The sequence below is a fragment of the Podarcis tiliguerta genome (genome assembly GCF_965153285.1).
Source record: "Podarcis tiliguerta genome assembly, chromosome: 1".
In the NCBI taxonomy this organism is placed as follows: Eukaryota; Metazoa; Chordata; class Lepidosauria; order Squamata; family Lacertidae; genus Podarcis; species Podarcis tiliguerta.
The window spans coordinates 17,611,101-17,626,442 of record NC_139534.1 but is presented as its reverse complement, the minus strand read 5'-3'; the positions used below and the strand labels follow the sequence as shown (position 1 = coordinate 17,626,442).

The following is a 15,342-nucleotide window of genomic DNA, read 5'->3' as shown; positions in this document are numbered from 1 at the left end:
AAACCAGATTGGTGTATGCACTGGAGATGTGCATCTGAAGGGAGAGAGAAAGAAAAAATACCAGCCACCAAGAGAAACAGTTATGCTATAGGTATGGGTAGGAGTGTAACTAACCCCTTGGAAAGGGAATATTCAGTGATAGAGGATGAGATGGTCCTGCAGCAAAAGTGCTAAAGCACTTCCACCACCTGTGGAAACGTGATGACTTCTACGGGAAAAGCAAAATCTGAAAGCTTGCTTTGACTTTGATTAAGGACTCATCTAAATCCCGTGCACACATTTAACCTACACATTTTCAAAATTACAATTCTGCCTTTTTCCAAATGATCTACATCACAGTAATGGAAATAGATCACATTCAGAGTTTATAATTCTCTTGGCATTGATAATTTTGCACTCTCTTTTAGCAGGCTGTTAATTATCTTTCTCCTGTAGTGTATAAGGCCCTGGTCTTTTTCCAGGCGAAACTTTCACACTGTTTCCCCCCACAATCATACTGCCATGCTACACTTTTCAGAATGGCAGATTGCTGACGTTAAAAAAAAAAAAAGGATAATACTATTTCCAAAAATAAAGCTTGAGGGAAATCTTGCCATAATTGTATTTGCAATTTTTCAAAGAAGGAAAAAAAAGTTGCTGTTGAAATATTAATTGATTGATTGATTAGAAAGAGGCACCCAAAATGGGCAGGGGCTCATTCTGAAGGGTCATAAAGGTGTCAAAATATTTAAGTGGGTTGAAAATAGCTGTAGATTTGTTTTCCTTTCCGTTTTTTGTTTGATTTTGGTACCCCAGTAGGATGGGAGGGAGAAATTTGGAACAGAGTAGTGAATTCTGATTAACTTTGAGAATTTCCCCCAGTCAAATTCTGAATTGAAGCAGCTTGCTGTAGATTTCAGCTAATTGTCATTTTCTCTCAAGTCTGCAAAAACAACAACCATGATGTGACCAGATGTACAAGTGTACGGAGATTCTTCTTGTGCTGTGTTTTACCTGTGTTCCCGAGTGCTGGTGCAACACCATAAGAAAAGAATCGTGACTATCACATTATGATTGCTTTTTTGGAGTGTTTTATCAGTCAGCATTGAGAGGGATTAATAACCAGGCAACGACTCTCAGATCCTGTCATCCTTACCTTTTGCTGGCTCCCTGATTTCTCTTTGCTTGGAGATCACCAGCTCCACTGCTGGTTGTCAGTCTCCTCCCTCCATAATTCAGCCTTCGTAGGATTCCTGGCCGAGACTATGCCATTTCGGTGTACAGTGCTTCACTTGGCGTCTGGTTGGTGTAAAACGACTGTACTTAGTAATTGTAATTGTGATTGTGGCAAGTCCCTAAATCTGCCTTTGTCTCAATTGCAGCCTGAGAAGATGATGGCCAAACAGATGGAGTTCCTTTGCAGCCAAGCTGGCTTGGAGAGACGCCTTTCCACGGGCCTCTACAGACAAAATTCAGAAGAGCATTGTGCCAATGGCTTGACATCGGATTATGGTGTTGGGCAAGGTACAGTAGCTTCCAGGCATGTATTTGCCATCACACATCTGTTTTAGAATTGTCAGCTTTCTTGAGACTGGTGCAACAGCGACGATTGCTAAATTGTGATGAAATTAAATTTCCTGTGGTTAATGATTTCTTGGGCGAATATTGCGGGGGCAGAAATGTAGTCTGTGTACATACTGGGTTAGGAGAAATAAACCCTCTGAGACCTAGATTCCTTCGTGGTTGCCTCTCCTGCGGTTGTTCCCGCCTCGCTTGGGTCATCCACATGATCTCACAAGCATTTTGCTAGTTCCAGACCATGCCTGCAATGGCTGCTATGAAAAGGGCTTCGTGTTTCCATGCCACACGCCATATGGAAGTAGTCAAGCCACACGGGTGGAAGACTTTTAAGTTCCCCTTAGGATTGCGAGAGGAGCAGGGGCTACCACAGCTCTGAGATATTGTTTATTGACTTACATTTCCCCAAAAGAAGACCCTGTACAGTGAACTGTAAGGGAGACGCAGAGATCTAAAAAGAGGCCATTATTTCTGGCACAACAAGCCTTTATTTTTATTTTTGATTCAGATTTGTCATGGCTAGTGGCTAGTACAATAAAGTTAATTGGAACGGATTGGACTTACATTTATTTATTTACAGTTGCCCTGTCCCAGCTCCTGCCAACCTAGCAGTTCGAAAGCACACCAGTGCAAGTAGATAAATAGGTACTGCTGTGGCGGGAAGGTAAAGGGCGTTTCCATGTGCTCTGGCACTTGTCACAGTCCTCCATGTGCCAATAGCAGTTTAGTTATGCCGGCTACATTATCCAGAAAGCTGTCTGTGGACAAACGCCGGCTCCCTTGGCCTGAAGCGAGATGAGCGCCACACCCCATATCGCCTTTGGACCTAACTGTCCAGGGGTCCTTTACCTTTCTACCTTTTACAATGTTTTGTTTTTACAATGTAAGTCACTTTGAGGCACCTGAGTGCAAATATTTAGAAAATCTTTAAGTGGTGTAGAGTCTGAAAGACAGCAATAGATCATTAAAATGAAAACAAATACAACGGAACCTCGGTTGTCGAACGTAATCCGTTGGGAAGACTGTTCAACTTCAGAAACGTTCGACAACCAAGGCGCAATGGGCGGTCAGCAAAGTCAATGGAGAAAATGGAGAAACTCGCCTTGGAAGCCATTCGACTTCTGAGGAGCGTTCGAAAACGGAAGCATTCACTTCTGGGTTTTTGGCGTTCCATTTCTGAATCGTTTGGCTCCCGAGGCGCTCGGAAACTGAGGTTCCGCTGTACATGCTGAAATCAGGAAAACAGCAACATTAAAACACACAAAAGTGTATACAAGTGAATAAAATAGAGATTCATATTAAGTTATGATCATATCATGGTGACGTGGGCTGTTGTGGGCTACGATTAGCAGCACTGTACGTGGACCAGCTCTCGGTTATAGTATTGAATGGATATCTCTTTTACAATATATTTTAGGGGAACGGCCTTTAAATCTACGCATGTCGAGTCTACCAAATAGGCATATGCCTCACATTTCATTAGACGATGAGCCTCACGTCGTGAAGCCTCTCTGCAGTGACTTGAGCAGATTGTACGCCAGTGCTGAAGCAAAGTCACAGCCTTCAGGTAAAAATCTTTCCTGCTCATAACAACTATGACCAGGGCCGGCCCACCCATGAGGCAAGGTGAGGTGACCGCCTCAGGCAGCAGGTTTCACAGGGGCAGCAGATCCCAATGGAGATCTTTCAGATGTAGATCTTCCCTCATCCCCTCTTTTCTGCTGGTGAGGGGACACCATTTTATGGTTTACCTCAGGTGCCAAAATGTCTTGGGGCCACCTCTATCGTGTGAAATTTGTGGGGCACTTTTTTCAGGAGAGGGGAAATGATTCTCAGGCATCTTGTATAGCCTTTTAAGTGCTTAGTGATATTTCGGGCCTCATTCAAATGTTATTTCTCCATTTCTCCAGCATGCCTCAGGGTTTATATCACAGCAGAAATATCTGCAAGGCCAACCACATGGTGTGCTAGAATTGCATGACACATCAGTATTGTTTATAATTTCATTTTTTGCTTATAACTTTTTATAATCTTATTGTTTGGTTTTATGTTTTTACATTGTCGTAAACCGCTGGCAGTACATTACGACGCAAAGCAGATATCGCCTAGTGGTTAAACTGAATTTATTGCTGTTTGGTACTACAAGGGCACATTTGTGTAAGATTTTATATGCTGTCTATTGACTACAACTGGTCGAAAAGAACACTGTTGTTTCGGGTCGATATTTTTCTAAAAGGAATCCATTTTGTTGTTGCAGAAGGCCTTGGTATCTTAAAAGATTTTCCTCACTCTGCTTTCAACAGCCTTGAAAGGAAGGTGATAAAGACAGAGCCTGAAGATACAAGATAGCCATGCTCCCTTTTTGTTTTTTTTTAAAAAAATGTTAAAATAAAGCTTTGAATGAGAAACGGAAACATGCCTTAATAACCAGCGTTGCCTCATTGAAATAAGCGATTTCATAGCCAAAGCCTAAGGACTGGGACTGTCATGTTGTGGAGCTGACGTACGAAAGAACCAGTTGAAAACTGCAGCTGCAACGAGAAGTGGGTGCAAACATTTACGAAATGAAAAAGCGGCTTTGTGATTTGGGAAAGGCTCACAAACTAATAATACTGTGGGCCCTTGTTATTTAAGAATGTATTGTGTATTTGTATAACTTAAAAGTTTAGAAACACACAGACCCACAACCCCAACAACTAATAGGTGTCATAGATTTGTATTACGTCCAGTAGATGTGGCTGCCATTATTTTTACTTGAAGTTTTCAATGTCTACTTTAAATGTAGAGATACAACAATAACTGAGGTGGGTTTAAAGAAGAAAAATCCTTACTTTGAAGCAGTTGGACAGAAGACTTAAGGAGGGGAGAACAGCATCTTAAGAAAGCATTTTAACAGCAGGTTTTCAATGTTTTAAGTTTTAGAAGCAAAAAAACAAAAACCAATTACATACGATTTTATAGGGAAATAGCACTCGCAAGAGCTGACTGTATGATAACTGGCGTTTTTATGCTTATTGATGTGAGATCATTCTTAAGCACTTCCTGGACACATTTCTGTATTTATCTACATTGTGTTCCTGTCCGCTATTAGGGAATTATGGGTAGAAGCAGCAGCACCCTGTTGCTTCATATTGTACACTTCAAACAGGGTAACAAATATATCTGCATTTATTAAGACACTCTGGTCTGCCAGGGCAACTGCTGAAATGCTGGCAACATTTTGGAATGATCCTTAGAGTCGTTCTCATTTTCTCAAGCTGGAATGTTCCAGATAACAGAAGAGGTGGGAAAGCACTGCAAGAAATTTGTATTGTCTGAAACAACCAATACTCACAGGAGAAATAAGAGGAGGAATATGTTACTGTTATAGGAGTAGCTTACTCCTATATAATATAATATAATATAAACCACATACAGCAGGTGTAGCCAGTCTGATGCTTCAGAGATGCTGGACTGCAGGTCTCAGGGATTAGTCCAGCAAAAACTAGAAGACAACATATTGGCTACAGTGTCATGGAAATGGATGTATGAACAACTGTACAGTGGTACCTCGGGTTAAGTACTTAATTCGTTCCGGAGGTCCGTTCTTAACCTGAAACTGTTCTTAACCTGAAGCACCACTTTAGTTAATGGGGCCTCCTGCTGCCGCCGTGCCACCGGAGCCTGATTTCTGTTCTTATCCTGAAGCAAAGTTCTTATCCTGAAGCACTATTTCTGGGTTAGCGGAGTGTGTAACCTGAAGCGTATGTAACCCGAGGTACCACTGTACTCATTATTTATTTTCTGGAGGATTTTTTGCTGTGCAGGATGATTCGATTCTTAAGGGTGCCATTTTGTCCATAATGTAACAACTGGCTAATACAGAGACATTTCCGGGGTATTTCAATGTGGTGTCTGCATGTTATGCACAACATCATTGTGACATGTGGACCTACCTAATAATAGCCTCCTCTCTTTCATTCCTTCAGATCGTGTGTTTGCATTTAAAAACGGGATTTTCAAAACTATAATTTATTTATTTTTTTGAAATGCTGAATTTGCCTATAGTACTTTTTTTGGGGGGGGGAGTGATGAAAACGCCACCGGTTCTTGTCTATTTGCCATAATAGGATATTGCTCTTCATATCTGAAGATTTTGCTCCGTGTAATAGTGATTTACTGAGTCATTCCATATGCCATATTGAAACTCTGTGTAAAGTGTAAGGTGACATGTCCACACGACTATCTGGTATCATTGTAAAATGTGTTTAATAACTGTTTATCACTTGATTTGTGGAGCAAAGCTTTATAGTAGAAACACCAGTGCACATGTTTTTAATATTATAGGCAGGGGGGGAAATTCCTTTTTTTAAAAAAGAGAGAGAAAATACTGTTTTTGGAATTTTGTTGTACTACTTTACTGACAAATGTATTCAACAGAGTAGAATCTTCAGCTTAATGGATCAAAACAGGTGGATCAATGTGTAGTTTAAAATTGGGTCATTTTATTGTTTTGTGAATTAATAATGTGTGTTTTCATGTTAACTAAGGTTTCAAGTAGCAGATATCTGAGCAGTTTCATAATTTCTGACAGTAATTACAAGCAAAGAAAGCACATACCACTTACCAATAGTATATAGCATCTTGTTTTATAAAGGCCAATGTAATGTAAATTTAAAACTGTGGTACAGATCTATTTTTTTATTTTCAGTTGTAAATGACCTGAGACAGCTGTGTTGTAAGTACTAAGGTACTTTTACTTTTTTTAAAAAAAACAGTCCTGCAAATCATTTCAGTCCCAATAAGCAGGGCTTTTACATTTTGTTTTGTGTGTTAAACAACCTTTTAAAAAAAAAAAACCTAACAAAGTAAGCTGAAGCAGCTATGTAGTGTTCCCCAAACTTGTGTCTTCAGCTGTATTTGGACTACAAGTCTCATAATCCGTGGCTAGCAGGACCAGTGGTCAGGCATGATGGGAATTGTAGTACAAAACCAGCCAGTGACCCAAGTTCGGGGAACACTGAAAAGCACTCTTAAACATCTTAACTACCAGAGCAGGTACATTTGGCAGTCCAGATGTTGCTGAATGCTAAATCCCATCATCCCTGGCTATTCACCGAGCTCGCTAGGAGCTGATGGGAGTTGTAGTTCTGGAAGGCCAGAAGTTCCATGCCCCTCTTCCTCTGTAGAAATAAGAGCTGATTTCAGGGGTGTACAGAAGGGCACACAGTACATTCACCTCGGAGAACACATGGGAAACTGGAAGTACCTCTGTGGGTTAAACCACAGAGCCTAGGACTTGCCGATCTTAAGGTCGGCGGTTCGAATCCTCGCAACAGGGTGAGCTCCCGTTGCTTGGTCCCCGCTCCTGCCAACCTAGCAGTTTGAAAGCACGTCAAAGTACAAGTAGATAAATAGGTACCACTCTGGCGGGAAGGTAAACGGCGTTTCCGTGCGCTGCTCTGGTTCGCCACATGACCCGGAAGCTGTACGCCGGTTCCCTCGGCCAATAAAGCGAGATGAGCGCCACAACCCCAGAGTCAGCCACGACTGAACCTAATGGTCAGGGGTCCCTTTACCCCTTTCTCCCACATGGTAAACTCATCTCACCCGAAGAAGCCTAGTCAAGCCTTGTAACTTGGGTTGCTTCATGAATTATAGAACTTTACACATGGAGAGAGATTCATGCAAAATGCCCTCTCCTGCCATGCACAGATGCGTTTGATTTCATCACACGCCCTTCTGACTTACCTCACGACGTTTCCAAGATCTCGCTTATCTTGCAGTCAGTACACAGGCTTCTTCTAGAATGCTAATAATTAAGACTCACCGATTGTCAGCAATACAGGCAGAAAAAAGTCTTGTCTCTATAGCTTTCCAATGGGGTCGGGGATATTAAGGAAGCCTGGCTGTTAGCTTCAGCAGGGTTATTTTGACCAAAGTGTGATCTTTGTTTGTCTGCATTTGTGTTCTTGTCTGTCTGCATTTGTGTGCCTCGTTGGATACAAAATAAAAAGTCTCATTGGCAAAGTATTCCCTCCCCTGGTCTTACTTTGAACAGAAGGAGAAAAGAGGTACCATATTTTTCGCTCTATAACACGCACCAGATCACAAGACGCACCTAGTTTTTGGAGGAGGAAAACAAGAAAAAAAATATTCTGAATCTCAGAAGCCAGAACAGCAAGAGGGATCGCTGCACAGTGAAAGCAGCAATCCCTCTTGCTGTTCTGGCTTCTGGGATAGCTGCGCAGCCTGCATTTGCTCCATGAGACGCACACACATTTCCCCTTACTTTTTAGGAGGGAAAAAGTGAGTTTTATACAGCAAAAAATACGGTAATTCTGCTACAGGTGTAATAAAGACTGCATATTTGTCCTTGTTTCTTCTGGTAATTCTGGTTTGCATAGCGGTTTATGTGAACTACTCAGTTCTGGGCTCGAGCTGAAGGATGAACTATTTATGGTGTCAGCACAAATTTTCCTGATGTGCCTTGCTCTGTGTTGTAACTGAGGGGCAAGTAACTTCCATACAGTGTTGGCGCAAAGAAGGTGGGGGAGAAACTTGAGCGTGAATTTGAAGTTTATGACTTCACATGTTACACTGAACACAGGCACAAGTTGTCTCTGCACATGTGTAAGTGTGTGTAACACCCATCTGCACTGTCCATTTTAAGCAGTATCATACCGCTTTAAACAGTTATGGTTTCCCCCAAAGAATCCTGGGAACTGTAGTTTATTAAGGGTTCTGAAATTTGTTAGTTCCCTCCTGCCCTCAAACATTCCCAGTGTCTTAACGATCAGTCCTTTTGCCAAGAAGGGCAATCTGGGAACTGTAGTTCTCTGAAGGGAATAGCGGTTCCCTAAAAACTAAGTACCCGTAGCAAACTATACTTCCCAGGGGATGGCACTAGGTTTTCAGGGACCATATTTTCCTGGAGCATTGGCTTTGTCAGCCACAATGGGCATGGTTCCAGTAAAATTGATTACCTGCCAGGTAAAAATGTAAGTAGGTACCAGTTTAAGGCTTTGATATTTCCAATTTCAGTACTGTTCAATGAATACATCTCACATGGCTTGGGATTACAGTTCAATTTTATTTACATAGTCAGACTCTGATTCTACAAAACATTAGATGTATAAATTATACTTGGATTTATGCACATAAATACAACCGGTAGAAATGCTGCCATGTAATTTTGATGCTGCATAATTTCTACCTGCCTCGCTTGTGTTCTTTTTCTTAAAGGTATATTTGTGGGGAAATCTGTGTACAACATACGGGTCATTTGCTTTAGCAGTATTATTTTTAAAGAACTGTGTCCCCCCCCCCCCCAAGAACTGCATATTTGCAAACATCAGACGTTATTGGTAGTTCTAATCTTGCTGCATTTTACAAAATCAATCTGTGTCTCCCTTTCCTCCTTTAAAATTTATGCCTCACTTTCCCCACTCAATCCCTTTAATTATTATTATTATTATTTATACCCCGACCATCTGGCTGGGTTTCCCCAGACACCTTGGGCAGCTCCCAACCGAATATTAAAAACACAATACAGCATTAAACATTTAAAAACTTCCCTAAACAGGGCTGCCTTCAGACGTCTTTTAAAAGTAAGAGAGTTGCTTACTGCCTTGACATCTGATGGGAGGGTGTTCCACAAGGCAGGTGCCACTACCAAGGAGGCCCTCTGCCTGGTTCCCTGTAACTTCACTTCTCGCAGTGAGGGAATATATGAGATTTATTACTTTTTTATTTTAAAAAATGCATATACAGGGAAAACCACTTATTCATATGTGTCAATGCCCACTTTGTCTGATGCACTATGTAAGGTATTTGGTACTTGGGCATTAGCAACAAAAAATTGGGTAAGCAGTTGCCTTGTTCCTTATTATCTTAATATTTGAATTTTCCAAGGTAAAATACAAGAAAAAAGAAACTGCTGGTAAATAGTAAGTGTTGGCATCTATCCAAAACTTTCCCCCGCTATTAAATTCCACTGGCTGTCCATCCTCAGGTCTAGAGGGTTACCTGTGGTGGGGTGCAGATGGAAGGGTAGGAGACCAGGTGGTTCGTCTTGTATGAATGGTAATCTTATTCTGAAATTATTTATAAAGGAGTAAACAAACTAGAGAGAGTTCACCAGTATGGGATAATGTCGTTGATAGTACAGGGGTTCCCAAACTCTGGTCTGTGAGCTTCATGTGGTCCACGGCACGTCTATGGAATTGTAGCTGAAGATGAGAGACAACACCTCCATCCCACTGAATACTCATAAGGATTTTCAATCATCTTTTTGTTGCTTCTTTTGTTTCTTATATTGTATTTTATTGTACAGTTGTACCGTGGAAGTCAAAACACCTTGCAAGACGAATGTTTTGGCTCCCAAATGCCGCAAACCCGGAAGTGATTGTTCCAGTTTGTGAACGTTCTTTGTAACCTGAACGTCCATCGCGGCTTCCGATTGGTTGCAGGAGCTTCCTGCAGCCAATTGGAAGCCACGTCTTGCTTCTCGAACGTTTTGGAAGTCCTGGAACAGATTCTGCTTGACATCCGAGGTACGACTGTATTACAAGTTGGATTCTGTAGAATGACAATTGCTACAACATGCAGAGAAATCGTTAAATGGGTGCACCAAGACTCTTAGTGATTTTCAAGTGCTCTGTGGGTTGGGAGTGGGGAGTTTAGGAACCTGTAACATTCGCAAGGTTGCAGATTTCTGAAAAAGAACAGGCCAGGTGAAACAAGAAGCCATCACCTGTACTGTAGGTTACATAGCGAAATACTCCATACACCAGATTAAAAACTGGTTTCAATCCTCACCACCTGCCAGTAAATGGATTTATTTCCCCCCACAACATGCAGTAGAGGCAAGTTATCTTATTCATCTTCCCTCTTTAGAAGGATTTACTCAACCATTCATTAGCTGAGAATAACATCCTCTTTCCAGTTCCTGCTGACTCCTTATAAAAGATTCCATCAACAAGATTTCTAGCAAGATAAAGGGCTGCAATCCTATGCACACTTTCCCAGGGATAATCTCCAATTAACACAGTGGGACTTATTTTTCGGAATAAACATGCACAGGATTGCACCCATCCGAGCCCCACAGAACATAACCCTTTTGTGCACTTTAATCAGGAAGCAGAACTTACCATAATATAGCCTATTGTTTCATCATTTAGTAATTAAGCAGAAGAGTGAAGACGGTTGCACACATTTCCAACACACAAATGCACACCACTGCCAAGATACAACCCACAACCAGGCATCTTAATCCTTAAATAAAACTTGCATAGAATACTTAATTGGAATAATTGGAATTCTTGGCCCTGTGGCTCAGTTATAATTACACTTTCAGTTGTAATTGCTTGGTTTACAAGCATGCTCTCATCAACCCATTATCTATATCTGTCTCCTAATAAAAGGTGGGAAATAAAACCTGGGAAAGTGGACCTTTGCAAATGGAAGCATCCTTGAGAATCTGTAGGGAAATTGTTACTGTGTTAACATCAAGAAAGGGGGCCCTCTTTGTACCTCCATTGCCCTTAGATGCCCAGAGAAGAGGGTGGCCCCCGCAAGAGAGGACATTTTCTCCATAGCCCCTAAGTTGTGGAATCCCCTCCCCACAAAAGTGTCTCTGGCACCTTCATTGTGAGGTTTCTGACACACTTACACTGACCCCTATTCTCACTGTAGTTGGCTTTGATGTTGTAATTTTGAATTGCCGAAGCCTGGCGAAGGGCAGGCAAGAAATGGAATTTATCATAAAATAAATACCCGGGTTATTTTGGGGGACCCTGTAACAACATAAAGCATCCTATTTGCAGAAGTAGGTATGCTGTACTCTCTCACACACACAACATCTGATTTTGGACTGTCTTTTATTATGTGGTTTTAAACCACTGTGTAGTAGAACCTAGAATTCCAGAATCTCTTGTGACAAAGAGTGGCATATAATTTTTTTAAAGTAAATCAGAAGAGATTCCGACTCTCCACACTGCATTCAAAAGGAGACTTCCTGAAGGCCCTTTGCCAAATTTATATCATATATATCCTGTCATTTATCCACATACAAATTACACGGTAGGTTTGGGATGCAGGTGGCACTGTGGTCTAAACCACCGAGCCTCTTGGGCTTGCCGATCAGAAGGTTGGCGGTTCGAATCCCCGCAATAGGGTGATCTCCCGTTGCTCTGTCCCAGCTCCTGCCAACCTAGCAGTTCGAAAGCACACCAGTGCAAGTAGATAAATAGGTACCGCTGCGGCGGGAAGGTAAACAGCGTTTTCGTGCGCTCTGGTTTCCGTCACGGTGTTCTGTTGCGCCAGAAGCTGGCCACATGACCGGGAAAGCTGTCTGTGGACAAATGCCGGCTCCCTTGGTCTGAAGCAAGATGAGCCTCGCAACCCCATAGTCGCCTTTGACTGGACTTAACTGTCCAGGGATCCTTTACCTGAGAGATGGTGACTGGACCAAGGTCACCTGGTTTTTTCATTGCTCAGTAGAAACCGCAACTAGAACCCTAGTCTCCCAGACCACTACTGGCTCTCACACTGGCTTTGGGACATTCTGTGGGAAGTAATTCATACTTGAAAGTAAAAAAATAAACCTGTGTGCAAATAGCTGCACCCATGTGGGGAGGGTTCCCCTCCCCCTCTTTATCCTATTTTATGAATCAGCCTACAGAGGAGAAGCCCTGTTAAATTAATTGATGTATGCTAGTCTGCTTCAAATTTAGCACAACTGCCGCAGTGTCTTCTGTTTCGTCAAGCAGATGATTCTTGAGACAGGGGGAGGAGGGCAGACATAGAGAAACATTAGATCCTTTTGTGCTGCAGTGAATCAGTGGGGAGAAAGTATACATTCCCCCATGTGCTCCTCCTACTTGCTGTGTCAAGCATGCAAAATATGGCACACCTAAGAATAGGAGCATTCTGGCCCACTAGGTGTTGGAAATGGGGGGAAATGGGAGGGGGATATGGTTATAAGTTGGCAGGGGAGACCCCCCCCCCTAAACTCAAGAAATTAATGTCAGAATCTAGCTAGGGCTAGGAAGGGAAAATGAAAGCTACAGAACTGTGCCAAGCAAGGAATCCCTGGGCCGGCTTACATAAATCAGCCTGGCTAGCCATTTTGAAACAATGGCCAGGTATTTTACATATTTTATAAGGTTATCAGGTCTGTGCAAAACAGCATACCCTCCAGCATTTTTCCGATAAATATAAGGACGTCCTTAATAATAATAATAATGTTGGGACACGGGTGGTGCTGTGGTCTAAACCACTGAGCCTCTTGGGCTTGCCGATCAGAAGGTCGGCGGTTCGAATCCCCACGACGGAGTGAACTCCCGTTGCTCTGTCCCAGCTCCTGCCAACCTAGCAATTCGAAAGCACGCCAGTCCAAGTAGATAAATAGGTACCGCTGTGGCAGTAAGGTGAACAGGGTTTCCGTGCGCTCTGGTTTCCGTCATGGTGTCCCGTTGCACCAGAAGCGGTTTAGTCATGCTGGCCACATGACCTGGAAAGCTGTCTGCGGACAAACGCCGGCTCCCTCGGCCTGAAAGCGAAATGAGCGTCACAATCCCATAGTCGCCTTTGACTGGACTTAACTGTCCAGGTGTATTTTACCTTTTCAATTAATTCAATTAATAATAATAATAATAATAATAATAATAATAATAATAATAATTTTATTATTTATACCATGCCCATCTGAATGTGTTAGCCCAGTCACTCTGGCCAGCTTCCAACATATATAAAAACACAACAAAACATTAAACATTGAAAATCTTCCCTATACAGGGCTTGCCTTCTTGGCAAGAGGCGTGCTGGGAAGAAAAAGGAGAACAAAGGCCACTAGTTGCTGGGCAGGCCAGGAGCATCTTGGGTAGCAATGAAAAACATTACTGGGATATAACGTTCTGCACCCCCTCCACTGCACATTTCAATGTGTAAATATGTATTAATAAACCGTATTTCTTAAAGATACTTCCCTCCGCTGTGCCTTAATGTTCCAACAACTCTAGATAAGTGCCTGGAACCCCAGGAAACTTGCGAAGCCACTCATCAGAGATTGGGGTGGCATGTCACAATATTCTTCTGATGCATATAGCTAGGCATCTGTGCCTACTCATTATTAACTTCTGTATTTGAAACAACCTGAGCTCTTTTCAACTGGCTGATATAAATATAGTGGCTTGGATAAAGAAGTCACCGGGTCAAGTTGAGATTTGCCCATTTTCTACAATCCAGTTTCCAAACAGTGTCTCATATACATCGACACCTCTCCATTCAGCGCAGACATTCAAACATTTGTGTCTTTCCTCTTTTAGTCACACATAAGTGGTGCTAATTGAATTGTGTTTGCTGTCTTAAATATCTTAAATTTATTTCTTAAGTCTATTGTGTCTCTAAATTATATCTGATTTAAACTTCTTACTTCTGGGATTCCAGAATGGCTTAATTCTCTTTGCTGTGTAGAAAATTAGAGATAATTGCTTTGGCAGGGGGAGAAGGGGACAGAACCTGAATTCAAATAAATCCTCGCATTAATTCCCCCCCCCCCCATTTTCTTCTTGTCCTCGGAAGAAGACGAGTCACCATTTTAGAAGTAAACAGATTACTTTCTGAACCCAGAATATAGAGAATTTATTAACTATTCACATGCCACTTTCAGAAGGCAGGAAAATCTTGTGAGTTTTTTTAAGGCAAGAAAGAAAAAGGAGGATTCTTGTCATAATTCGAAAGTGCTTCTCAACAAATTAGTATTAAGCCATTTGAGAGGAGCTGAATTAGGAGGCGCATCCTATTTGCACATTTTGAAATCCTGCAGTGACTCATTTATCTGCCATTAAAAGTTTACACTTCATACATTTCGAGTTCAGCTGCTTCAAAAAGTGCTGTGTTACCCACCCACGGGATCCTGGGTAGGCAGGGCTGTGCTTGTATTACTTTTTGTGTTCACTGACTGATAGGGTCACTCAGGAACAAGCACGTAGGACGATGCCAAGTGGTGTTCATGTAGGTGGAATCTCATTGCTCTCCACAGTCGTTTCGGATGGGCATTTGCGAGGCACACAAATAGCTGCTGAACACAGGGAGGGTCTGTGAATAAAGTTGGGGGTGGGTGTTTAAAGGAGGGCACAGAACTATTCCCTCCCAAGGTTTTGGGAAAAACTTTGGAAGAGCGATCTGAAGTTTACAGCATGCTGTTCCTTGAAGGAGAACTACCTGAAAATGATTTACAGATTTAACTCCAAGTAGACTTGCTAAGATGGTAAGACTGAAAAAAGTGCTGTAGGTGCCATGAGGTAGAGGGTACGTTTTTTCATATGTGGTAGACTTGTAAAATGGTAAAAGAGTATTGGGAAATAATTTACAATCAATTGAGAAAAATGTTCAAAAGTACTTCCCCCACAAAAACCAGAGTCTTTTGCTGGAGATAATTCAGACTGAAATTCCCGGGTCTCAAAAAAGGCTATTTATGTATGCCACTACTGTGGCCCATGTTTTGTTACCCCCAAAATGGAAAATGACTGAGGTCCCAAATAAAGAAGAATGGCAACTTAAACTGATGGAATATGCGCAGCTTGCAGATCTAACATATAGAACAAGAAAACAAGAAGAACAAACGTTTAGAGAAGATTGGAAGATGTTTGGAAATTGGAAAGATTGGAAATTATGTATACTTGGAAACGTTGACAGCACTAAGATAAATTCAACAGTGTAAATAAGTTTTGATGGCTGTAATAATGGAATACTGAATTGTTTAGTTTATATAAAATATGCAGGGATTTATGTTACGCAAAA

At 41.8% G+C, this 15,342-nt stretch overlaps 1 protein-coding gene across 1 annotated transcript in view; it reads left to right on the top strand.

Annotated features, from left to right (window-relative positions):
• NAB1 (NGFI-A binding protein 1) overlaps window positions 1–7,567 on the top strand; it is a 47,880-nt gene extending 40,313 nt beyond the window's left edge. The window contains exons 6-8 of the mRNA XM_083410392.1: window positions 1,362–1,503; window positions 2,975–3,124; window positions 3,815–7,567. Of these exons, the coding sequence (XP_083266518.1) occupies window positions 1,362–1,503; window positions 2,975–3,124; window positions 3,815–3,906 (384 nt within the window). The 3' untranslated portion in view covers window positions 3,907–7,567. The remainder of the gene's footprint in view (window positions 1–1,361; window positions 1,504–2,974; window positions 3,125–3,814) is intronic.
• The last annotated feature ends 7,775 nt before the right edge of the window (window positions 7,568–15,342 follow it).